Raw genomic sequence first — 26,015 nt, 5'->3', positions numbered from 1 at the left:
ATTTTTGCTTAACTTCAAATCAGCTCTATGACAAAAAAAGTATTTAAAAAAAATTTTTTTTATTTATTTGACAGAGATAGAGACAACCAGCGAGAGAGGGAACACAAGCAGGTGGAGTGGGAGAGGAAGAAGCAGGCTCATAGCAGAGGAGCCTGATGTGGGGCTCGATCCCACAACGCCGGGATCACGCCCTGACCTGAAGGCAGACGCTTAACCGCTGTGCCACCCAGGCGCCCCTATGACAAAAAAAGTATTAAAAATATCCTGGCCAAGGCTAGAACAATTTGAGCCACAAGATAAAGTACTATTGAATTTTACTTCAAAATGTAAAAACAAAACAAAGTATAAATATCCATGAGTGTATACAGATATAAATAAATCATTGAATAAGTTAATAAATGGGAGAGAAGAGACAAATCTAGAAGAATTCCCAATAAATAATGTAGATATTTTACCTTAAAGGCAGGGGGCATAACTCCCCACTCCTTCCCTGTGGGCTGCACAGAGTGACTTCTGTCTAAACAGGACAGTATCTGAGGGTGGGGATGTGGGAAGTAACTCTACAACGTGAAAGCCTGGCAAACACTACTAGGTGATCAAGGTCAACATCAACACTCATAAACCATGATAATATGTACTCTTGATATGATGAAAATGGCACTTTGCCTCTGTGATATTCTTCCTCCAAATCTATAACCTCAGTTTAACCATTAGAAAAACGTAAGACAAATTCCACTAGAAAGGGATCCTACAGGGGTGCCTAGGTGCTCAGTGGGTTGAGTGTCTGCCTTTGACTTGGGTCATGATCCTGGGTCCTGGAATTGAGTCCCGTATTGGGCTCCCTTTGCCCTCCCGCCCACTCCTGCTCAAATAAATACATAAAATCTTAAAAAAAAAAAAAAAGGCATCCTACAAAATAGTTGGTCAGCACTCCTCAAAACTGTCAAGGACATAAAAAAAATAAGGAAAATCTAAGAAACTGTCAGAGCCAAGAGGAACCTCAAGGAGATATGAGTTCTAAATGCAATGGGTTTGGATCCAGCAGCAATAAGAAGACATTAGGGAAAAAACTGATGAAATCTGGATAAAGCATGGGCTTTAGTTAATAATAATGTATTGAAATTGATTTACATAGTAATAAATGTACCACGCTAATGTGTCAATAATAGGAAAAACTGGGGCACCTGGGTGGCACAGCAGTTAAGCGTTTGCCTTCAGCTCAGGGCGTGATCCTGGCGTTATGGGATCGAGCCCCACATCAGGCTCCTCCGCTATGAGCCTGCTTCTTTCCTCTCCCACTCCCCCTGCCTGTATTCCATCTCTCGCTGGCTGTCTCTATCTCTGTCGAATAAATAAATAAAATCTTTAAAAAATAATAATAATAGGAAAAACTATGTGAAGTGGTCAGGGAGGGTGAAGGAATATATGGAAGCTTTGTCCTACCCTCTCAATTTTTCTATAAGTCTAAAAACTTCTAAAAAATAGAATTTTGAAAAACCTTATTATTAATCAGTGAGTAATTCTACCATCCATCACTCTAGCCTTAGAGAATTAAAGTTCTATAATGGGGGGCGCCTGGGTGGCTCAGTTGTTAAGCATCTGCCTTTGGCTCAGGGCGTGATCCCAGCGTTCTGGGATCAATCCCTGCATCAGGCTCGGCTGCTGGGAGCCTGCTTCTTCCTCTCCCACTCCCCCTGCTTGTGTTCCCTCTCTAGCTGGCTGTCTCTCTCTCTGTCAAATAAATAAAATCTTTAAAGAAAAAAAAAGTTCTATAAAGGGATATCCTACGCATAATTCAATTCAGTATTTACCAAGGTCCTACTTTGTATGCCTCTGAGCTGCTGGGTACTGACTATATAAAGATGAACAAAATAAGATCCAAGGCCTAGTTGGAGATAAAAGACATTTTAATAGGTAATTATTGTACTGTGAAGTGAGCAGAACTGAAGAGCACAGAAAAAGGGGTTTAGGAAGATTGCACAGAAGACACATGGAGAGGAAAATGTACAGAAGCAAGAAATAAGTGGGCTGGGCCCAATTTTTTTTTAAACCTGTTCCTCTAAAAATCATATTGTTTTTCTCCCCACCGCTTTTCCCCTGAAAACAAAAGCACGGTAGAGGCCAATACTTTAACATGGTGTTTTACCTTTGCATGAACAATGGGGAAAATATACTTCAGAAAATGCCCAAATTTCTAAAATTATCACAAGCATGAAAGAATATCATACATTTCAAAGTAAGTGAATTTTTAAAAGATTTATTTATTTGAGAGAAAGAGCACAAGTGGGAAAGGGAGAAAGAATCTCAAGCAAGACTCTGTGCTGAGCACAGAGCACAACGCAGCGTTGGATCTCACAACCCTGTGATCACGCAAAATAAGTGAATTTTAAAACTGGGATCAGTGGGAAATGAGGGAACTAAAAGGGAACATATAAAAATATGAAACGAAGATAACATATTGAAAGATGATGTCTAGGGGCACCTGGCTGGCTCAGTTGGAAGAGCCTGTGACTCTTGATCTTCGGGATGGGGGGGTCGTGAGTTCAAGCCCCATGTTGGGTGCAGAGATTACTTCAATTAAAAAAAAAATTTAACTTCTAAAAAAATGTCTAAAGTAAGTATCCAAAAGGATGACTACATGAGCAAAATTCTGGGAAACAGCAATTTTTGTAATTCAGCTTTGTTTTATTGCAGATTTTCAAACAACTCAATTTCTATGGGTGTAAACTAGTAAGGAGGGTGGACAAAAGACGGAAGAGCTAGCCCTGAGTATCTGCTCTGTAACAGGTACATACACGAGAGGGTCTCTATAAACATTATCAAATGTAATCTTTAGAAAGAGCCTTGAAATGAATGTCTTCTATGTTTTCTGGAGAAACCCATGCTCAGAGGAATTCAGTAACTTGCAGCACAGCAGGATTGGAACCTGGGTCCATCTAAGAGTAAACCCATGTTCTTTTTAGTCCCACTTAACCATTGGCCAGCTACTTGTAATGTGGCAGAATTCACCCTGCTGGTTCCAGACAAAGCAGTCTTGAGATTGCCTCTAGTTTCTCCTTTACTATGATTGCACTGTCTTCACTGCATAGTCAAGAGCACTGACCAAAGTACATTTCTAATTACATGTCTTGTTTACAAGTAATTTAGTAATTAGCCCAGTGCTGGGCATGCAATACATACGTACCCCAAGATTAATACTATAAATGTTCGACATACCTAATTTTCAGGATATTTTGATTACCCTATTCCCTCATTTAGGCCACCAGTTTTGCGTACGTCAAGGTAACATATATTTGTTGGAAGACCTCCCTTTTCTTATCATGCTGTTAGAGCTCTAAGCTTCACACCGCAAGTGTTATGAGGTGACTGCAAAAAGAGGCAACTCCTCCCGGAACGAGAGCGCCATCATAAGCATTATGTTATCAAGCTTCTTGGGACTGACAAGATTCTGGGCCTCTCCTGCTTCTATGTCACCTGAGGCAAGGCTCTTACTATTTCCTCCGGCGTTAGTAGCGGGAGAAAAATAATTATTTTGCTGGCGTCGCGAGCCTATCGTAAGAATCAGAATCCAAAGAGGGAGCGTAAAAAAAAGAGTTGGCCTCGCGGGCCCGAAACCCCGAAGAGCAGCGGTTATTTCTAGGCTCCCAGGGCCGCACCGACCGAGCGGCACAAAGGGCCCCGGGCGGGGGCGCGGGGAGGGGTCCCGGGTCGGTCCCGGCCGCCGTCGCCGCCTCCTGGTGCATCTCGGGAAAGGCTCCCGCCCGGGCCGCGCCACCGCGCCAGCCCGAGCGCCTTCGTCTCCCCGGCCTTACCCCAGCGGCTCGCGCCGGGCCAGGGCAGAGCGCCGAACCCGGGCAACCCACGGCCGGCCCGAGCTGCCGCGAGTTCCGGGGAGCCTGCGCTCGGGTCCTCCACCGCGGGGGTCTTTGTTCCCGTAGGCGTCCCCGCCCCACCGCTCCCGCCGCAAAACCTGTCGGCGGAGTATCAACGGCGTGTCCTACTTGGAGATGTCCAGTCTGGGGAGCGCTGGACAGGGGCGGTAATAGAGGTAGCGAGGGCAGCCCTGTTTAGCGAGGGGGGAAAGAGAAGGAAACGCGTCGGGCCCGCCTCCCGCTATTATAGCTCAGAGGCGGGCGGCTCCCTCCTGCGCGGGCAACTCGCGCGGGCTCCGCAGGGCGCGCTGGCGGGAGCGGGGCGGGGCGCGGCGGGCCGGCCCGGGGGCCGCACGTGGTGGCGGCAGTTCTCCCGGCCCAACCCGGGAGAGCCGCTGCTCTCAAGGGGAAGGCGGAATGCCGCCCCCGGCCCTGCTCTTGAGAGACGTTTACTCTTGGGAAGCCCCGGAACTGCAGGTCCGGAGGACAGAAAGGGAGGGTGCGGCCTGGCGCGAGCGTTTTCTGCGCGCGGGGACTTCGGGGTGGGAAGCCGCAGGGTAAAGGCGGCGGGGTGCGGAGAGACCCACCCATGGGAGGTAACCCGGACGGCGGAGCAGGCAGCGGGAAAAGAGGGTTGATACGAACCTCCGTCCGCGGGCTGGAGCAAAATGCAAAACAGGCATCCCTGAGAATGGCTGCCCTGGGGTGCCACGGCCGGCCCCGGTGGTCCCAGACCCGACGGGTGGCGCGCGGGGACACACGTGGCCCGCCGCGCGCCCGGCTGTGTTTACATTCTGCAGCAGCTCCACGTTGTGCTGCCGTCCTCGCCTCCCATTGGCCAGCTCGCCAGCCAAAGCGGCGCTCCTCCCGCAGGGGCGGGCCCTCCTGGTCCCGGCGTCTTTTCCGAAAGAACCGGGTTCCTTGAGGCCTTAGCGGGATAGCCATGGTGCGCCGCAGGATGGCCACTTCCTGACTACTCTATGCTCGCCCGTGCCGCCTCCACCTGGCCGTAGGCCGGGACTGAGCCGCGGCCTGACGCGGCCGGGGTCCGGGAGTTGAGGGCGGGAGGGAACTGGAAAGTACTGGCGGGAGATGCGGAAGCAGAGCGGCGGGGAGCTAGACCTCGGAGGAGGAGCCTCTGAGAGACTCCCTCCCGTCTCCGGGCCGCGCAGGCAGGTGAAGTGGAGCGCAGGTGAACGCGGACTGAGGGCCTGGACGAGCGGGCCCCTGCCCCTCCGGGTGGGCGGGCGCGGACTGAGAGCAGGGCGCGGCGCGCGGGCCTGCGGGGAGGGCGCGCGGGAGAGGGGAGCGCGCAGTCCGGAGGTGTCAGTCTGAGGCGCATGCGTGCGGGGCGGGCCCGGCCCGGCCTATATATTGGGTTGGCGCCGGCGCCAGCTGAGAGCGGAGCGGTAGCGGGTCTAGCGGTGAGGAGGTGCTGGGCGTAGGGCGGAGTGCGGGAGGAAAGAAAGCCACCGGGGCCGATTCTTCCCGCGGGCGGGAGCCGAGGGGAGGAAAACTGGGACGGCTGAGAATTAGGCGGCTGGGGAGGGGGGATGGCTCCCCGCGTTGCGTCCTGTCAGGATCTTTGGCAGGGGGCCGGGGAAGCGGCGGCGGTGGAGGACTGCCCTGAGGGGGGAGGCCACGGAAAATGCCCTCGTTCTAGGGGCTTCTCTCTCCCACCCTCGTTAGGGGAGCTCTCCCGCGGAAGAGAGGATAGGGGTCTGGGTTCCCTTCACGGGGAGAAGAGCTCCCTGACCAACCCAGTTTCCCCCTTTCTTTAACTCCCTTTCCTTTCACTCCCACCCCCCCATTCTGGAGTCGGGGTCCCGGTGCCCCTTCAAGAGACAGGCAGGGCCCGGTGGGGCTGGGAAGGAGGGAAAGGAGACTGAAGGACGTGACACAAGTCTCAGTTCCCTCCGCCCCCTGCTTCCCCGCCACCGCCGCTCTCCAAATTGGCGCGGAACCGGCTTCTCCACAGCGTTTCGCCTCCACAACCCCCTCTCTCTCCGCGGCTCGTCCAGGATGGAAGGGGGAACATGGGGGCGCTGCCCAAGCCCCCCTCGGGGTTCCGGGAGAGGATGGAGGGCGCAGAAAAGACCCATTTGGGGGAGATCTGCCTTCTTGCTGGGGGTGCTTTGTAAATTCTGGAAGACACTCGCGTCCGGGCTGTACCTTCAGTTGAGACGCAGGCATGTGTCCAAAATTAGTATCGTGAGATATCCATTGTCGTGCATAAGACAGCATGGTAAAATGGCTCAGGCCATCTCCTGAGGGACTTAGCCATAACCCCTGAATGAGCGTCTGATTGGCACTTCGGAGAATTTGGGTGACAATATATTTGACTCATTTTTTCTTTCCCCTCCAGAGATTTCACACACCTGAAAGAAGAGAATGTCAAGACGCAGGTAACATGATTTTTCTTGTAGATATGTTTAAAAGTTGGGTGCTGCGCTTGAAACTCATGACTTATTAAACTTTCTTTTAAAAATTGCACCGTAGTAGCCGTTTACAAGCTAAGCAACAGTCCCAGCCCAACCAGACGGATTCCCCCCAAGAAGCCCAGATAATTCAGGCCAAGAAGAGAAAAACAGCTCAGGTGAGTTAAGGGAAGAGAGGAACGAGAAGAAATCATTTGCTGGGACTTTAGTTTAACAGCGGTCTTTTTTATTTTCCAGGATGTCAAAAAAAGAAAAGAGGAGGTCACCAAGAAACATCAGTATGAGATTAGGGTAATGCAGAACTGGATTGGGTGGGTTTGGGGGAAACAAATGCAGGACAAATAAGAATGGAATTGTGTTATTGCTATGCAATAGAAAGATACCTCTGATACTTTTACTTTGAATGCCCCTAGAGGTCAGCAGGAAGGCGCGTATCTTTGGGTGGTTTGTCTGTGCCTGAATCCTACTACAGCTGCACAGTAAGTTTGCCTTGAAGCAGCTGGTTCCTCTTTGTAAATCCCTCCCTCTTGGAGTCGCCTGGTGCACCAGGGCCCGCCTAATCTGCCCAATGTACTGCTCTTTGTTCCCTCTTTGACTATAGTGGAGGGTCCTAATAGCTGTTCTTGGGGCATATAAATAGGAGTGAAGTCACTGACAGACTGGCACCCAGCCCTTTGCTACCTATTCTCCGTGTGTGTGGTACAGAGAACACTAGAGACAGTGGTTCTCTTTTGACACCAGCATTGGTTGGGGAAAGGGTCCTTTAAAAAATATTTAAGTAATTGACTTCAGTTGATTTCATTTGTAAGGTTTTACCTTATAGTATTGTGAAGTATGGGAGCAGGCTTAACTGGGATGTGGGGAGGAGCTTTTTACAAAACTAGGTGCCCTTGCTACTCTTATAAACAGAGGGAGAATTTCAGTTTTATAATCTTGAAAGTCATTAGTTTGACTACAGATGCATTTTGTTATTACTCCCTTCCCCCAGTACCTAATCTCTTGTATTTCCAGAATTGTGTTTTGTTCTTTAAAACATCCCACCTGTTACTATTTATGAAGATCACTATGAACTATGTCTTATTTCTAAAATATGAATGTCAACTAGATTGTCAGCCATGAATAACTAATGATGGTGTTTGGGGAAAACTATGGACTGTTTAGAGATACTAGCTTCCATTTATGAAAGATCCAAGAGCTGATTTTCTTTTGCACAAATTTTTGTTTTAAATGACAGAATTGTTGGCCACCTGTATTATCTGGGGGGATCAGTCCTTGTATTATCATTGAAACACCCCACAAGGAAATAGGAACAAGTGACTTCTCCAGATTTACAAATTACAGATTTAAAAATCTTTTTATTAATCCTTCACCTTTGCCTGATTTAAGGTAAGAAAATTTTGTAATTTAATATCAAAGATTAAAATTGTACTAATATATTACACTACTTTTGAGTCATATTTTGCCTTCATTATAAGATAGTAAAGAAAGCAATTTTTGGATGTTTTTCTAATATTTATGCATGTATTGAGAATGGTGATGTTTGCAAAGGATACAGGTATTTAAAATACTGATTTTATGAAGTAATTTTCATTTACTTGCTGAATACTTTAAGCCTTATTACAGGCTTTTTAAATGAGGTTTAAATGATTTTTCTAAATTGTTAAGATGGAAGCACTTTAACATGTACATTTCATTTGCTATATCAACTTTATTTCTTACCAAGCTTAGGAAGATCTATACTCAATTCTTTTTTGTTAGTGTGACTAAGAGGTACAGCTTTTACAAAACATGTAGTGTACGTGTATTTGGCTCTAATACACAAATTAATAAGCAGGCATTTAAACTCACCATCTCCCCCCCCTCTTTCACTATATTCTGTCCCAGCTACCACTTTAGGTGAGTCTGCTATTGATCTATTTGGAGATGACTGGAACTTGTCTCTACTGGAATTATATGCTTAAATATTTAAATTTTCATTGTTGCTCTTGAGAAAATATTGTTATCTTAAATGGGAGACTTTATAATTTATAAATAGGGAAAGCACTCTTGAAAGCCATAGTCTAAGTTCTTGCTGTACAATTTCAGGCTTCTGCTTTTTTAATGCTAAAGAAATGGTTTCTAAAAGTTACTGTAGCAATTTTTTCCTATTTTAAGAGCTTCTCCTTCCAAGTTCTAATTGAAAGTTCTGTTTCAATGCCTGAAGTTTATTCTTTGTAAAACAGTTTGAATATTATGTAGGTTACATATTCTTTTCTCCCCCTTTCTATAGTTGGGGATGTTCAAAGGATGTTTGGCTAAACATGCTAAAAAAAGAGACCAGATATGTTCATGACAAACATTTTGAAGTTCTGCATTCTGACTTAGAACCACAGATGAGGTCAATACTTCTAGACTGGCTTTTAGAGGTATGTTCCATCAATACAAATTTCCTTTGTCTCTGAATAATGGAAGAGTATTTAGATGTACATGTGCTTTCCATGTGCCCTTGGCATATTTTTCATTTCCAGCAGCCATCTTTTTGGGGGTACATACTGCAGCTGATGGTACCAAAATGGGAAATGTCTGCTTTGTGAGAATAAAATAACACAGCTACTGCATCCCATACAACCCAAGCCTAATTCAGAATTCGTGGTGTCTGTGGGTATTACTGTGTACCAGGCACTAGGTGCTGAGGATAATCAAGATGAACAGTATATATAATTGACAAGGTTTTGAATTCTGCTATGCAAAGTGAAGAACCAGGACTAGGCTTCAGAGCCCTCAGAAGTCCTTTTCTGCATCACCAAAATCAAATTATAATTTGGAATCCTGATTTCTAGGTCCTAAATGATAAGGCTTTGAATATCCAGAGGTGCTAAGCCCTCTAGGCTTCATGTAGTTTCCCTTTATTACAAACCTTTATTCCTTTTCAAAATACACTGTACCATTAATCTAAAGGAGTAACAGTGATCTCCAAGTCTGTAAAGATCTGTGCCAGAATGTTCTCTTGTTTAGGCCCATTCCTTTTCTCTGGATAGTAATTCCAAGAGTCTCTAAAATTATTGAGAAAACGATTACTTGTGTAAATGACAAACTGATTTTCCTCCAGCCCTTGGATATTTGCTCTGTAGTTTCCCTGTGTTTGATAGAGATGATGCAGTCTAAGGGAGAAACACTATAGGCTTTTTGGAGGAGTAATACATGGCAGAGTAGATCCCAGAAGCTTTCAGAAAAGTTTTTAAGACTATAAAACACAGTCTTATTGAGTCAGGTTATCATTTCTTATTCTGAGTAGAAGGGAAGATATTTCAATCATGTGGGTACAAGAAGATGGCTGAGTTTTGACTTCTGGAGTGCCTAGTGATCATGGAAGCAACCTAAATCCAATTATGTAGATTTTTTTTCCTTTTTATGTTAGATTGACTTTTTATCCAGTAGTTGTCCATCAAATTTACTGCTATTTTCCCTTAAACAGGATTATATGCAAAACTTTATAGAATATAATAAATCCAGCAGTGTTAATCTCTAGTTTTTCTTAGTATATCCTTTTAGTCTAGGGAATGCAAAGATGGTTCAACATTACCTTAACAGTTTAAAGGAGAAAAATCATAAAGTCTAAATAGACGTGAAAAACATTTTTTGAAATTCAGTTTCCATTCCTCATTTCAAAATATGTAGTAACCTAAGATTTCCTTAACACAGTGTTTATTAGAAACTCATGTATTTCCATCCCTGTTTCCTCATCTTCAAAATGGGGATAGAGTTGCTACTTCCTGGAGTTCAGAATTTAAAGCTTTCCCTATAATAAGTATGGAAATGACAGATACTGTTTATTATTAATAACAACAGTGAAACATTAGGGAAATTCCCATTACAGTTAGAAACAAGGGAAGAAATTAAGACTTTGCCTATCACCAATGTTGTTCATTGTTTTCTTCTATGAAAATTCTTAGCCAATGGAGTAAAACATGAAAAAAATGAAGTCAAAAACATTGAAAGGAATGTTATCATTTTGTAGTTAAATGTCTACCTAGAACAGTGAAGAGGAATCATTTGGAGCTGTTAGAATTAAAAATATAAACTAACCATGAAAACTTAACCATTTACCAGCAATAAACAATTAGGAAATTAATGGAAAAAAGTTCTCACTCGTAGTCAGCAAAAGTATAAATGTATCTGGGAATAAGTTAAGTCCATATGGGAGGGAAAAAAAACCTGTAAAACTAGTAAGAATAGGGACGCCCGGATAGCTCAGTTGGTTAAGCATCTGCCATGCCTTCAGCTCACGTCATGATCCCAGGACTTGACCCAAGTCAAGTCCTCAGCAGGGAGCCTGCTTCTCCCTCTGCCTGCAACTCTGCCTGCTTGTGTGCATGTGCTCTGACATATAAAATCTTCTAAAAATAGCTTTAAAAAAATATTAGAGTAAATGAGGATGGTAATAGATTCTTTTATCCTATATCCTAGTACATGTTAATATCTGCTCCCCTCCCTACCCCCGCCCAATCTTAGCTTTGGTATCCTAAAAAGCAAAGTTGGTCTTAGACGTATTCTAAAGACTGGTATTTTAGGAGAGAACTTTCTGATCTGTAGAAATGCTATTTTCCCTTAAATACAGAATATTTAAATGTTTGGATTCTTCTCTAGGTATGTGAAGTATACACACTTCATAGAGAAACATTTTACCTTGCGCAAGACTTTTTTGATAGATTTATGTTGACACAAAAGGATATAAATAAAAATATGCTTCAACTCATTGGAATTACCTCATTATTCATCGCTTCTAAACTTGAGGTAAGTTCTCAAGGTTTATCCATAGATATATTTCCCTCACTTTAAAATCAACACAATAGTAATCCCAGCAAATAAGCTTTTGACATTATAGGAAAGATGAGTGGGTTGCTTTTTCCCCAAAACATTTTCTGAATATTATTGATTTGGATGGATAAATATAGTTCCCTTTGTTAGTATCTGAGCCTATCATAAGCATCTGGTTTAGATTCTGGAAACATCTAGGTGAAATATCCTGTGGCTCATTCTGTTGGAAAAAATATACCAGTGTGATCTCTGTACATAATTATGGCACTTGGATTCAATAGAATGGTCTTTGAAAACTGACCCATCAAATGAAATTAAGTACTATGCTGGGTTAAAATAATGGTCTATATCTATATACTGAATGGTCTCTGTTCTGTATCTGGGTGGTGGTGCCAGGATAGAAGGCAACTTTTTTTTCCTGAAGTTTTCTTGCACACAATCTCAATCTCTTTTTCTTAAACAGTACATTTTGGATACCATACTTTCTTCTGAAAGTTTTGAAACCTGTTATTTTGAGGGTAGGAGAGGGACTGTGAATCATGCCTTAATTTAAGTGTATTTTTCTTCCAAATTTGTCTTTTGAGCATTAGACAATCTCCTAATTCTGCCAAATTTGGTGAATAATTAATTTTGTAGTCTGTCCTTACCTGGAATCATACTGTGTGTTTCAGGTATCTTTCTAGACTGAAATCTTGATTTTTAGCCTGTTCTCATCTGTAGCAGGCCTCTCTTCTACTCTAATCATTCTCTTTGTTCTCTGGGCTAAGACCTTTTAGCCAAACGCACAATGTATTTCTTGATTTACCATACTTTTATAGTAAAGGTTTCAGCAGTTTCTAGACCTTGTTTAAGTGTCTTGTTTTGGTCTGGCCACCATACTAAGCAATCTTAAAACAAGTTGGGCTTTTTATTTTTTAACTGAAATATTTTAAGATATTCTAGTTGTTTATTAACTGAAATTCAAGATCAAGTCTATGAAAATAAGTCTCAATGTAGCTAATTTATTTAAACTCCTACATCCTTGAAAAACATCTTGTTACTAAGACATATAATCACTTTATGAAGCTGTCCTTGAAAATGAAGCCTGTATGTGGTTTCAGTATAACTTGCTTTAATCTGTCTCAACTGTGCTTAATTTTTTTAAAAAATCCATTTTAAAGGAAATATATGCTCCTAAGCTCCAAGAGTTTGCTTATGTCACTGATGGTGCCTGCAGTGAAGAGGATATCTTAAGAATGGAACTTATTATATTAAAGGTAATAAATTTATTATGTCTAATTGCAATTTAGTAACTTCACAGTTACTTCTGAATCTAAAAGACCTCAGTGTAAACAGGTTTCATTCAGCATTCGGATCCAGTTCAAAGAGGTTAATGCTTCAAAACACTAACAATGGTATGGACGGAGGGGAATTTACTTAACCTGTAGACTCCTTTTTCTGTGTCTCTGAAGTTTTCTATATTGAGAATATTACCTTCTTAATTTTAAAGTGATTAAGGACAACAACGCTTTGAAAAGTATAATTAGCGTGGCATGTATATATATAAATGAATTCCAACAATGGCTCTTAAATCTCAGTTCTGACATTCCCCTTCCAAGAGTAAAGAATGAGAAGAATTATTTCGTTGCCTTTTTTTTCTTTTCTATATGCAAAAAAGGGCTATTAACAGAAGCATGGAGAAGAGAGGCATAAAGGTGTTTAATCAGGCCCTGAATTAGAGTAAAGCCTGAATGTTAGCTACTAGAAAGTATGTTATTAAATTTGAACACCATGAGTTTATATATGACACACAAGAAAACAAGGATTTTTTATAGATTAACTATATGTATTATAAATTCATGTATTTTGTAAATTATGTTTACAATCTATAAACATTTGTATTCATAGCTCTGTTAAATATCAAGTATCCAGAAAGATCTCATTCTAACAATAAACTTACTCAGATTCAGGCTTGAAGCACAGCATAAGGAATATGTAAAGTGGATATGGAATTTTCCGTAACACTGTTCTCACCTAATTATCTTAGACCGCTTGTAAATGATTAAGTCCCAGGGCTTCATGGAGGAGAGGATATCATAAAACATGATTTATCTTTTTCGTTCTCAACTTTTAAATTTGACAAGAAACCATCAAAGATCATGAAAAGAAAAAGTGTAGAATCAGTTCTTGGAAGATCTGAACGGAATTAGCTTTGGTCACTGAATACAATTTTACAAAGGCAGTTTCAATAAATAATAGATGTAGAAGACCAGGGGCTGCAAGAAATGAGAAAAGGAGGAATGAATGAGGCTCAATGAGCTTTCTAAATAAAGACAACCAGAGAATTATAAAGGGGCCTATAGTAATAGACTGTAAAATATAAGCACGTTTACATCCTGAGGTATCTATGAATATTTTTAATAAAAGGGTCAAAATAAAATAAAGTAGCTGTGTATTACAGTGTATATATAGCTACATTTATTAACAGGTATTTTAATTCCATTAACAGGCTTTAAAATGGGAACTCTGTCCTGTAACAGTCATCTCCTGGCTAAATCTCTTCCTCCAAGTGGATGCTCTTAAAGATGCTCCGAAAGTTCTTCTACCTCAGTATTCTCAGGAAAAGTTCATTCAAATAGCTCAGGTATTTTTGCTGAATATATGCTCATGTTTATTATAGCCGTTTAGTGCATTTATAGTCTTAAATAAGCTATATAACGAAAAGCATAATGAATTAAATTCACTCAATTGATGAGAAAAATGCTGATACATAAAATTCTGTTCCCAATATTTATGTTGCTTAATAATTCTAGAAACCAAACTTCTTAAACTTTGAGTTTAAATGTATTATGAATACTTCAAGTCCAAAATAGAGAGTTAAATACATCTTTTTGATATATAAAATGGAAAAAGACATTTAGCCAGTTGCCTTTAGTACGGTATGAAATTATTCTGTATGATTATCTTATTCTTCTATTTGAATACACAGGGTACCTATTTTGTACATTAGAATTAAAATCACCTTATTTTTTAAAAATTAGGTTCAAATTACGCTTTCCTAGGCCAGCATAACAAATGCTCTTTCCTGCCTGCTTTGCATAAGTATCTTAGAGGCTATTTTAACCGCCATATAATGTGAGGAAAAATCTATGTTCTAATTCTGTGTAGTATATGAAAAGCTTACATATGGAATTAAAGGAACTGCGGTATATTGGGATGGGTTTTAAATAACCTAGGTTGAAATTTAGCTGTATTTTAAATCTAGTCAACACATTATAAACACTAAAACTGAATTACCAGTAAGATATTAGAATTGGTTCATTTTACAAAACTTTCTAATGAAGGCTTATTTTTTCTGTCAATTCCCAGCATTCCAAATTATCTTAGGGAGCTATACCCTTTGGTAGAGAACATTTGATAAGCAGTAATTAGTGTCTACACTGTTTATTTCTAAGTCTTCTACTCAATAGTTCTATCTTGTGGACCAACGTGAGCAAACATAATTTTATTCCACTAGACAGGAATCACCTTAGGCCTCTGAAATCTAGCTCTTTTCCACCATTCTGCTCTTTATGCAGCTCTTAGTACCTGGATTATACTGCCTTTTAACTAATCTCACTGTTTAAACTACAGTGAAGCAGATACACAGAAGGGAACATGTTTCTAAAGGATCGTTTTTAAAATATATCTTTCCTGATTTAAAATCCTCCAGTAATTTCAGTAATCAAAACTAAAATTCTTAAGGACCCTTTATGATCTAACCTAGGCTAATCTATGATCTAATCTATCCCTCTCCAGCTGCTGCCCCCCCTTAAATAAGGAATGAAGGAAAGGAATTCCTTTGTTCTGAACTAGGAGTTCCAAGGGAAGGGAATACTTTCTCATTTATCTTTGCAAACACTGTTCCCTGTATGTAGAATACTCTACCTTCCAATCTTCCTAGCTACCTTGTCTTTTAAGATTTAAACAGCACAAGTCTTCCCCACTCTGGAGGAGGTGCCCTTCCTACCACTTCACATCACGCTGCATCCTAACAATCCTCATCTATTCACTGACTAACTCAAGCCACCACTCTCGAGGAAATTATGTTTGGATCCCTGCAGTTTTAGCAATTCTTGGCATATGAGTCCACAGCATAAGTATTCCAAAACTGTAGCTGACTGATCTTTAGTAGCAACACGTATCACTCATCCTTTCTCCTCTTAAATATGTGTACTTTTGCTCTTTCTTTCGCTAGCTTTTAGATCTGTGTATTCTAGCTATCGACTCATTAGAGTTCCAGTACAGAATACTGGCTGCCGCTGCCTTGTGCCATTTTACCTCTATTGAAGTGGTTAAGAAAGCCTCAGGTAAGGCACTATATTTTGTTACCTTCTTACATGTTCACAACTTTTAAAGGGACTTTTATCAACTTTAGCTTCCTATTAAAATGGAAGAAAATTAGTTTAGCTATTACCTTCCCTTTTGTTGTTAGAAGTACTTTTTAATCTTCAATATATATCCATAAACAAAAAATGTCAAATGGATTATATCCATTTGAAGTTAGTCAACATGGATATAGCTCTGCTTTAAGAGTTCTTTGGGTTTTGATAATTTGTTTCACATATAGAAGGTATTGGTTAAGAGGCTCCAAGTCTTGGGGCACCTAGGTGGCTCAGTTGGTTAAAGGTCCAACTCTTGGTTTTGGCTCAGGTCATGATCTCAGGTTGGTGGGATCAAGTCCTGTTCGGGCTCTGCACTCAGTGGGGAGCCTGCTCCTCTGCCCCCCACCTTTACCCCCTCCCTGCTCGTGTGCTCTCAAAAAACAAACAAACAAACAAACAAAAAAACCCACAACTCTAAGTTGTTTTCAACCTCAAAACGGTCACATTATTAAAAGGCCAAAATCAGGGCATCTGAGCGGCTCTTGGGATCAAGCCCCGTGTTGGGCTCCACCACTCAGCATGGAGTCTGCTTGTCCCTCTCCCTCTGGTCCTCCCCCTGCTATCATTTAAAAATTTTTTAAAAGGCCAAAATCAAGTTCCAACAAGTTAAAGCAGCTTAGCACTCTCAAACTACGTTTAAATAGTTTCTGATGGAACCTTCACATTTTCCTAACTTTCCTCTGTCTAGGTTTGGAATGGGACAACATTTCTGAATGTGTAGACTGGATGGTGCCTTTTGTCAGTGTAGTAAAAAGTACCAGTCCCGTGAAGCTGAAGATTTTTAAGAAGATTTCTATGGAAGATAGACACAATATCCAGACCCATACAAATTATCTGGCTATGCTGGTATGTTTCTTGTGGGGCTTCTCGGTTTTTTATCTAGTAAGTCACTGAAACTGATAGTAAGGATACTAGAAGTACTTCAGGGCAGTGACTTAAGCTACTAGGGGATAGAAAGTTCTAATGGGCACACTAATGTCACAGCAAGATTTGTGGAGTGTCTCAAGATCAATGCCAGCAGTCCAGGTAAGAGTTTTTAAAAACACAGTTGTAGGCATTTCAAACTGCTGAATCTCTAAAACGTGACTAGTCATGCTTGCAAAGACAGAGACCACTACATGATGCCTAAGTAGTCTCAAGTTAATACCTAAAAAAAGTCTGGTTTGACTTTGTTTTACTCTGTCAGTGCTTTATCTTACCTGTTAATCTCTGCATGATTTCTTCACATACGTAGGATGAAGTAAATTACGTAAACACCTTCAGAAAAGAAGGACAGTTGTCACCAGTGTGCAGTGGAGGCATTATGACACCACCGAAGAGCACTGAAAAACCACCAGGAAAACACTAAAGAAGTTAACTAAAGCAAACAAGTTGGAATTGACTGAGTATTGGGTAGAATTTCATAAACTGAATTACTAAAGCTTTCAGGAAAGTAGTGCTATGACTCTCCTAGCCAATTCAGAAGTTTCACTGCCATTCTTTTTTTTAAACCACTTAAAATTGGCATTAAGGAAGAAATTCCTAGGTTAGCTGTTTAAACAGCAGGACTTGTTTACAAAGATGACTTCATTCCCAATGTGACTGGATAGAAGCCAGCCACAATTTATGCCGTAACAATTTTTTTTTGATCCAGTGTTTTACTATGTTTATCTTGATGAACTAAGAATTTTATCATTGGAGTTTTAGACTAGATAAGTGCAACCTTAAAGGGGACATTGAGTAATACAATACTTTGAATCTAGTTTTTAGATTCTCAAAATTCATATTGACTAGTGCAATTTGGTTTTTGAAAATTAAATTTAAACTTGTTTACAAAGGTTTAGTTTTATAATAAGGTGACTAATTTATCTATAGCTGCTGTAGCAAGCTATTATAAAACTTGAATTTTTACAAATGGTGAACATTAATCTGTTTTTTAACTGATACATTTGCCTTGCCGTAACATTTTTTAACCAGTAAGGCTTATTAAACTGTGCTCTAAAAAAGGGGAATACCAAAGAAGTTTTAAATAAGATAAATGCTGTAGCTCCTCCTTTGGGCTTTGACACAGAGGTTGCTTTATAAGAACTTTCTATACATCACAATTTAAATGAAGTACCCTTCAACCTATTTATATGAGAAAGTCACTTTATTAACTCCAAGATATCCCTAAGGACTTTTTCTTAATTTAGTGTGACTAAGACTATTTATATTTGCAAAACTATTAAGGTCCTTTTTAAATTCCTACATTATGAGTTAAGGACAGTGTCAAAGTGATAAAGCTTAACACTTGACCTAAACTTCTATTTTCATAAGGCAGAAAAATAGTAATGTATACTGACTCCTAGATTATTTATTAAAAACAAAAGAACCTGACATAAGAACTTGCTGTATATAGACTAGTGACTTCTACATAAATATTTGTGGTTTTTTTTTTTTTTTTTAATGAAATTTCAGCCTGAAGAGTGGGTCTAAATAGGAAACATTATACTAAGTTGCTAGTTTATTCTGTTACTGGACATGTGAATCTCTTCCTTTGAAGAAATTATAAATTTAAGCTATGGTTATGGTATGAAGTCTTCTGTATAGTTGTTTTTAAACTGTTTCAGTATTGTCTGAAAAGAAAACACCACTAAATGTGTACATATGTATTATATAATCTAATACTGTTTATTTTTAGCCCATTGTTTAAAAAATAAAAGTTAAAAAATTTTAACTAACTGCTTAAAAGTAAAGTTTTGCCATTGCTTGGAGAAACTTTTTTTTCCTTCTCTGTGCTGCCAGCTGTAATACTTCTTCTGGGTTGCTTGCGTTCAATTCTGTCTGGCCGATGGCTTTGATCTTCCAAAACAAAAAAGTGATGTTATTATAGGTGTGGTCAAAAATAAAGTCTTGCTAGTATACATAATATAAAACTATCTACATGCTAAAAGTCAGTTTAATGATTAGCTGAACCTCTAATTGTCAGTGATAAGAGCTGTGGAAGAAATTAACAAAGACAGACTAGAGCCACTCTTAAAAATCTGATGCTGAGCCGTTGTTTATGGAATTACAATAGGTCCCCCTTTATCTGAAGGCAACCATGGTCCAGAAGCAGATGATCCTCCTCCTGACATATCTTAGAAAACCAACAGTAGGGCGGCCTATGTGGCTCAGCCGGTTAAGGGTCTGCTAGTTAGAGGTCAAGTCATCTGCAGCCCTGTAGGCCACTATAAGAATTCTGACATTGCATGAGCTGGGAAACCATTTAAGGGTCTGGAGCAGACAGAGGAGATGATCTAACATTTTAATATAAAATAAACTGGAGGTAAAAGCTCCAATATCAAAACAGGATCCATTAAAAGTAAACATGGATAAACAAATTCTGGCAATTCCTAGGGCACACAAAACCTTTTGTTGGTCCAGATCTTGACAATGGTTTAACACCAGGGAAATTAAGTATATCACTGAAGAAAGGCATGAAGTAACTTACTGCAATTTGTCTTTTATCTGTTTCTCCTCTCTTATGATGAAGATCTAAACAAATCAGTTAAGAATAATAAATTTGATACTATTAAATACCATGACAGAATCGCAACTGTTCCTCAACTTTGATTTAGGAAATATTTTAATTTACAGAAATGAACTGTGCTAACATCACATATACTGAAGAAAGGATACAAGTCAAGTATTCCAAAATCGTAACATCCCATATGTAGTCGTAGTAGGAGTCCATAGCATCATGACTGCAAAACAGAATTTAGTTACTTCCTTTTTCTTAAGCAGAGAAATTTCAACTTCATTTTAAAAATCATCCATACCTGTTTTGTTCCTGCAATGATTTAAAGGCTGTCTTGTAGTCAATTTCTCTTAGGAACTGACATAAAATTGCCACCTACATAAACAAAGATAAGAAAATGGTTTCACGTAACCAGTGTCAACAATAACTCTGGGGGGCTAAATTTTTTTTAAGTTTATTTTTTAATCATCTCTACACCCAATGTGCGGTTTGAACACACAAACCCAAGATCAAGAGTTGCGTGCTCCTCCAAATGAGCCAGCCAGGTGACCCTGGGAGGGGTGATTTTTAATGATTCTTAAGAATAAATTAGGGGCGCCTGGGTGGCACAGCGGTTAAGCGTCTGCCTTCGGCTCAGGGCGTGATCCTGGCATTGTGGGATCGAGCCCCACGTCAGGCTCTTCCGCTATGAGCCTGCTTCTTCCTCTCCCACTCCCCCTGCTTGTGTTCCCTCTCTTGCTGTCTATCTCTGTCGAAAAAGTAAATAAAATCTTTAAAAAAAAAAAAATAAAGAGGATTTGCAGATTATACTGAGTGGATGGATCAGCTCATATTTACGGATTCCACCTAATTTTAATTGCAAAAATTTTACACAAGAAGTCTGTCTGCTTGGGGCACCTGGGTGGCTGGGGGAGGGGGTTAAGCGTCTGCCTTCCGCTCAGGTCATGATCTCAGTGTCCTGGGATGGAGTTGGGGGGGCGGGGGGGGGTCCCTGCTCAGCAGGGAGCCTGCTCTTCCCTCTCCCTCTGCCCCTCCCCCTGCCTGTATGTGCACATGCGCACTCTTGCAGCGCTCTCTCTCGTGCTCTCAATCTTCAAAAAATCTGCCCATTTCTTTAATTAATGACCTAAAAATCATAAATTTTACACTTTTATTTGAGAAACTGGCAAAAAACCAGTTCAGAAAACTGAAAGGAATGAAAAACTGCCAAACAAAAGTATTGCATAATGACTTTCAAGGCCATACAGAACATGCAATTAAACCTGTCACAGCTAGTCCATTCCTCCACCCCCTTGGTCTCTGGCAACCACTAATCTACATTCTGACTATAGATTTGCCTATTCTGGACATTTCATATGAATGAAATCATAATACAAAGCCATGTGTATGTGGCTTTTTTCACTTGACATAATACTTCTAAGATTCATCCCTGTTGTAGCACATATCAGCCCTTCATTTGCTTTTATGGCTAAATAATATACTATAGGCACTAACAAATTTTATCTATTCACCAACTGATGGATATCTGGGATGTTTCTACTTTTTGGGTATTATGAATAATGATACTGTGCACATTCATGTACACTATGGACAGATTTTCCATTTTCTTGGTTATAAACCTAGGGATTGAACTGCTAGGTCACATGGTAATCTTAGGCTTAAATTTTTTGAGTAACGGCCAAGTTGTTTTCCAAAGTAGTTGCCCCATTTTATATTCCTACCAGCAATGTATGAGGGTTACAATTGCTCCACACTTCACCAACACTATGTTTCTTTCAGTTACAGCCATCCTAGTGAATATGAAGGGGTATCCCATTGCCATATTGATTTGTATTTCCTTAGTTGACTTATGTACATACCCACTTAAAAAAAAAAAAACTTGAAAATGCAAAGACCAATGTTTTCATACTTTCATACTTGGAATTCATACCAATGAATTCATACTTTCATTTTAGTTAAAATTTACTAAAAAAAAAATTTAAAGAATATGTCAAATTCTTAAAAGCATAAACTTTATGATATGAACACTAAAGGCTACTTCCCAGTCCAATGCTTTATAATTACAATAAACTCAAATATACAAAAAAATAAACCAACAACATAGTATCATAAACTAACCTGTGTGTGGCAATTCAGCAAAGAACAGCATTTTATCATTCGTTTTATTACCTACAAAAACACACTGATTACTTTCAAAAACTAGTAAACATCAACTGTAACCAATTTACCTGATGTGGAATGTCAACAGTGGCAAAAATTTTGTGTATGTGGAAATGGTGGGTATATGAGAACTCTATTTTTTGCTCAATTTTGCTGTGAATCTGAAACTGCTCTAAAAAATAGAATTTTTAATTAAAAATAGCTAGTTACTAAAAAATGTAAGATCTCATTTCAAAAGCCATTTATTACTGAAGTACTGAAAAATACCATTTAGTAAGTTGTGACATTGGTGGCCTAAACCAGAGCAAAGCGCAATACATATAGAAAGAAAATGAAATAAATTTGAGATTTAAGAGAGAGAATCAGTATGTCTTGAAGGCTGACTGGATTTTGGTGGGAGCATTGGTAAAAAAAATAGGACACTCAGGATTTGGGCTTGGTCAACTCAAATGGTTGAACAAAGGTGTTTTGGTATTTTGGTGTTCTGTTGTTCTTTTTGTGGAAAAAGCTCATGCGGAGGGAGACTGTAAGGTAATATGCTGAAATCAGTTTTGGACAGGTTGAGTTTTAGTGTTTTGGGACAGCAAAGCAGCAATGATCTATGGGCCCTAGAAACATGGAGAGGAACTGCGTCTAAAGCATTCCATTTGGGAGTTACCACCACATACATGGAAAGAAATAAACTCACCCAAAAAGGGGCCCGGAAAAAACAAACTGTAAAAGTAGACAAGAAAGAGCCCACAAAAACAGCTTACCTGGTCTGTGTATACGTCAGGGGGCACAGCCTTATTGAAGAAATCAGAACACACGGCTCCTGCCTGCAGGTAATAGTGGAGAGCTGCTGAATACTGATTTGTTGCTAAAGCAGAAAATGGAAGGAAGAATTACCTATCATGAGACATAACAGGTGAAAAAACAGACAAGGCCTCTTTTGTAAAGAGTCCACTATTATTACTTCATGAGTTGACAAAAGCAGATTCAAACCACAGGGCTAGGGATAACACTCAGGACAACACACACACACACACACACACACACACACACACACACACACACACAGAATCACATCTTTTTAAAAGACTACTTTAAAGAAGCAATATAATATGCTCCTTACTTTCTAAAACTGATCAGCCAAAAATTTAGCTCAGACTTTTTGTTAATCTTACTAGCACAGAATTTAGTACTGGAGGTATTTGTTTCCCAAACACCCATCCTAGAAACATACCTGAATTTTCTGAGGTAGTTTATAACCAGTAAATATCTATTCTTTTTTTTTTTTTTTAAGATTTTATTTATTTGACAGAGAGAGAGACAGCCAGCAAGAGAGGGAACACAAGCAGGGGGAGTGGGAGAGGAAGAAGCAGGCTCCCAGCAGAGGAGCCCAATATGGGGCTCAACCCCAGAACGCAGGGATCACGCCCTGAGCCGAAGGCAGACACGACTGAGCCACCCAGGCACCCCAGTAAATCTATTCTGAACATGGATATTAAGATCTTGAGAATAAGTTCTTTGGGGGGTTAGGGTGAAAACGAGCATGAAAACTAGTAATTATTTGCTTCAAAAAGAATCCAGGAGAGGGGGATGATGCAGGTGAGGGTACAGATGGAAAGAAGCTGGGCATGAGTTCATTACTGTTAAAGCCGGGTGACAGATATATGGGGGTTCATTATACTATTATTTTAAAATTTCTCTTTAAAAATTTCAACTCCTAAAGAAAACTGATCTTGAAATGACAGTCGGAAATTTGTCTTGATCCATACAGTAATAGAAATATTGGAACTTTTATATCAAGTGGGAAAATCTATCACATATAATGAGGGTGGGAAGGAGTCAGGAATCTATTTCCAAGAGTACAAATAATTATCAAGAGTGCCAAGACAGATATTAGAATAGCATATTTAGAATAGAATATTTCTTTAAATTTTTTTATTAAGGATTTTTATTTATTGATTTGAAAGAGAGAGAGAGCATAAACAGGAGGAGGGACAGAGGGAGAAGGAGAAGCAGACTCCCTGCTGAGCAGGGAGCCTGACGCACTGTTGATCCCAGGACCCTGAGATCAGGACCTGAGCCGAAGGCAGATGCTTAACCAACTGAGCCACCCAGCCAGCCACTCCACCTAGAATAGAGTATTTTAAAATAGCAATTTTATAGGGGCACCTGGGTGGTTCAGTCAGTTAAGTGTCCAATTCTTGGTTTTGGGTCAGGTCATGATCTCAGGGTCCTGGGATCAGGCCCCACATCAGGCTCCTGGCTCAGCGGGGAGTCCACTTATAGATTCTCTCCTCCTCCCTTTGTCCTTCCCCCCAACTCACGTGCGTGCTCTCTAAAAATAAATCTTTTAAAAAAAAAAAAAAAAAAAAAAAAAAAAAAAAATTTTANAAAAAAGAATAGCAATTTTACAAACTAAACTTTAACTTCTTTCCCTAAGAATGTTTCAACCAACTTAGATGAACATTCAACATTTTTTAAAAAAACAGAAAAAAGGTAGTCAACATAAAAAATTAAAAGTATCTGAACCAAATGTTCAACATGGAAAAAATGAATATTGTAAGTATATCTAGGAAGAAGAGTTAGAGGTCAAAAACAAGACTTAAAGTATTGGGGAAAAAATGTTTCAAGTATTTATTTTCACTTCTAAAAGCGTTAAAAAAACAAAACACAGGGGCGCCTGGGTGGCACAGCGGTTAAGCGTCTGCCTTCGGCTCAGGGCGTGATCCCGGCGTTATGGGTTCGAGCCCCACATCAGGCTCCTCTGCTGTGAGCCTGCTTCTTCCTCTCCCACTCCCCCTGCTTGTGTACCCTCTCTCGCTGGCTGTCTCTATCTCTGTCGAATAAATAAATAAAATCTTTAAAAAAAAAAAAAAACACACAAAAAAAACACAAAGCAACCATACATCTCACTTACCAAAATAAATGTCTGCCTGAATAATTAACCAGGATTGGGTGTTTGGGTTGATACTGAGGGCGTACCGAACTAGCTCTTTCACCGTGATTGCCACAGCTTCAAAGTCCACAGACTGAAGGCTTAAAAAAAAAAAAAAAAAAAAATATGAACACTAATCTGTTTTTCAACTTCAAATTCCAGACGCATTTATTAAAAACAAAGATTTAGCCTAAATATAATACTAAATATCACTAAGAGTAACTCTATTAAAACTATCACAACAACTAAGTCTAAGAAAGCAGTAAGGGGAGGGAATGGGGACAGCTGCTATGAGCCTGGTTAAACCTGGAAGTCCTTCGACACAGAAATACAAGATGGAACCGTGGGGATAAAAGCCAGCCCAGCACCCAAGAAACACAGCTGACAGTGCCTACCTCCCAGAAGCAGCAAGGCACTCTGGGAGAGAACACAGGCTCTGGATTCAGATACACATGAGGTTCAAGATCTAACCAAAATTCACCAGCATTCCCAGTACAGTGGAAAGGAACTGTGGTATTACCAGCAAACACGATTACACATTTACAGCTAAATGAGTTAAACTGGTTTGTGATACAAGAAACTTATAAAATGTTAACAAGAATTCTATCTACATATCAAACAACTGATCTTAAAAGAGTAATGCTTAATCCAGGCCTTTCTCATACTATTTTTGGAGTCAGTAAAGACTCTTGCTCAAGAGAAATGCTTTTTCTGCTCATTTAGTCACATTTTATTTTCTCTGGGTCAATTTACATTAAAGTAACTTTATCATGAAGATAATGGTCATTAAAAGCCTATTATGTGCCGGTCCTTATTCTAAACACCTAGTTTAGAAAATGTATTAACTTATTTAATCCTTTCAAATCTGAGGTAGGTACTATTCTTACACCCATTTAATAAATGAGGAAACTGGCAGAGAAAGCAACTTCAGGTAACTAAAAAAGAGGCTGGGACTCCAACCCTACCAATCTAGCTCAAAGCCTCTATGGTAAACTATTCTTTTGCCTCATTTATAAACACACACTGAAAATCGATCATTAAGTTACAATCTTAACTTAGGATAAAGAAGCAACATCACAGATATGCTACCAACCATCAATTAAAAAGGCAGAAAGATTTCTACCTGATTTTTGGACTGCCACCTAACATACTAAATTTTGTATAAGGCGCCCCTGGGTGGCTCAGTCGGGTTAAGCGTCCAACTCTTGATTTTGGCTGGAGTCATGATCTCCAGGTCGAGATCGAGCCACATATCTAGGCACCTGCTTAAGATTCTCTCCCTCTGCTGCCGCCCCCCACGTGGTTCATGCATATGCGCTAAGAAAAAAAATTTCAGGGGCACCTAGGTGGCTCAGTCTGTTGGGTGTCTACCTTCAGCTTGGGTCATGATCCCAGGATCCTGGGATCAAGCCCCACATCGGGCTCCCTCTCCCTCTGCCTGCTGCTCCCTCTGCTTGTGCTCTCTGTCAAATCAATGAATAAATCTTTAAAAATAAAAATTTGCAGTTACAGGATGTCTGGCTGGCTCAGTCAGTAAAGCATGCGACTTTTGCTAATGGGGTTGAAAATTCAATTCAACCCCATGATGGGTGTAGAAATTACTTAAAAATCTTGAAAAAATAACAAAAACAAAAACACCCTGTAGTTACAATGCTGTGTATTATGCCTACTTGCTTCATGAAGCCTGGTGATCCTTTGGGAAACAAGCCTCAGGAAGCGGAGTAAAGGGTCACTCGCCCACTTCTGACCCTCCAAACCTCCACATGAGATGCACAACCACTTCCAATCTCTGAGACTGAGATGAAAGCAAATTATTCTCATTCTATAGACTGCTTATCTACCTACTAAAATCTTCTTCAAAGACGCCACTAAGCAATAAAATGAGGCCTAGTCCTGCCCTTCAGGCACAAAAAAAAAAAAAAAAAAAAAAAAAAAAAAAAC

At 40.1% G+C, this 26,015-nt stretch overlaps 3 protein-coding genes across 13 annotated transcripts in view; 1 reads left to right on the top strand and 2 right to left on the bottom strand.

Moving 5' to 3' along the window:
• Window positions 1-1,654: 1,654 nt before the first annotated feature.
• LOC117803796 (transcription initiation factor TFIID subunit 4-like) lies at window positions 1,655-5,214 on the bottom strand. Its single transcript, XM_034668512.1, has 3 exons — window positions 4,876-5,214; window positions 4,518-4,653; window positions 1,655-4,063 (listed from the first exon to the last, which is right to left on the bottom strand). Exons 1-3 carry the CDS (start codon window positions 5,212-5,214, stop codon window positions 3,528-3,530), a joined length of 1,011 nt encoding a protein of 336 aa, XP_034524403.1. The 3' UTR covers window positions 1,655-3,527.
• Window positions 3,918-16,888, top strand: CCNE2 (cyclin E2). 7 transcript variants are annotated; one of them, XM_034668333.1, is made up of 12 exons: window positions 3,918-4,048; window positions 6,238-6,277; window positions 6,375-6,468; window positions 6,548-6,601; window positions 7,545-7,696; window positions 8,580-8,715; window positions 10,937-11,083; window positions 12,268-12,363; window positions 13,596-13,730; window positions 15,324-15,435; window positions 16,199-16,356; window positions 16,745-16,888. In XM_034668333.1, the coding sequence occupies exons 2-12, from the start codon at window positions 6,264-6,266 to the stop codon at window positions 16,856-16,858; spliced, it is 1,212 nt and encodes a 403-aa protein (XP_034524224.1). In that variant the 5' UTR covers window positions 3,918-4,048; window positions 6,238-6,263; the 3' UTR covers window positions 16,859-16,888. The 7 variants fall into 7 exon arrangements, with proteins under 7 accessions (XP_034524224.1, XP_034524220.1, XP_034524221.1 ...); XM_034668329.1 differs by having other exon boundaries at window positions 6,372-6,468; XM_034668330.1 differs by lacking the exon at window positions 3,918-4,048 and adding an exon at window positions 4,642-5,044 and having other exon boundaries at window positions 6,372-6,468.
• Window positions 12,942-26,015, bottom strand: part of INTS8 (integrator complex subunit 8) — a 53,106-nt gene continuing 40,032 nt past the window's right edge. For 2 of the 5 annotated variants that reach the window (XM_034668325.1, XM_034668323.1), the window contains 7 exons: window positions 24,057-24,175; window positions 21,904-22,007; window positions 21,107-21,157; window positions 19,290-19,363; window positions 19,150-19,214; window positions 18,962-19,005; window positions 18,135-18,330 (listed from right to left, as the gene is read on the bottom strand). In XM_034668325.1, the coding sequence (XP_034524216.1) occupies window positions 18,214-18,330; window positions 18,962-19,005; window positions 19,150-19,214; window positions 19,290-19,363; window positions 21,107-21,157; window positions 21,904-22,007; window positions 24,057-24,175 (574 nt within the window). In that variant the 3' untranslated portion in view covers window positions 18,135-18,213. Of the gene's footprint in view, window positions 13,363-13,649; window positions 13,797-16,354; window positions 16,768-18,134; window positions 18,331-18,961; window positions 19,006-19,149; window positions 19,215-19,289; window positions 19,364-21,106; window positions 21,158-21,903; window positions 22,008-24,056; window positions 24,176-26,015 lie in introns of those variants that run through there. The other 3 variants (XR_004627846.1, XR_004627845.1, XM_034668324.1) reach the window with 3 other exon arrangements.

The sequence above is a fragment of the Ailuropoda melanoleuca genome, chromosome 9 (genome assembly GCF_002007445.2).
Source record: "Ailuropoda melanoleuca isolate Jingjing chromosome 9, ASM200744v2, whole genome shotgun sequence".
NCBI lineage: Eukaryota > Metazoa > Chordata > Mammalia > Carnivora > Ursidae > Ailuropoda > Ailuropoda melanoleuca.
The sequence above is the reverse complement of the archived record's forward strand: the minus strand, read 5'-3'. Positions and strand labels throughout refer to the sequence as shown.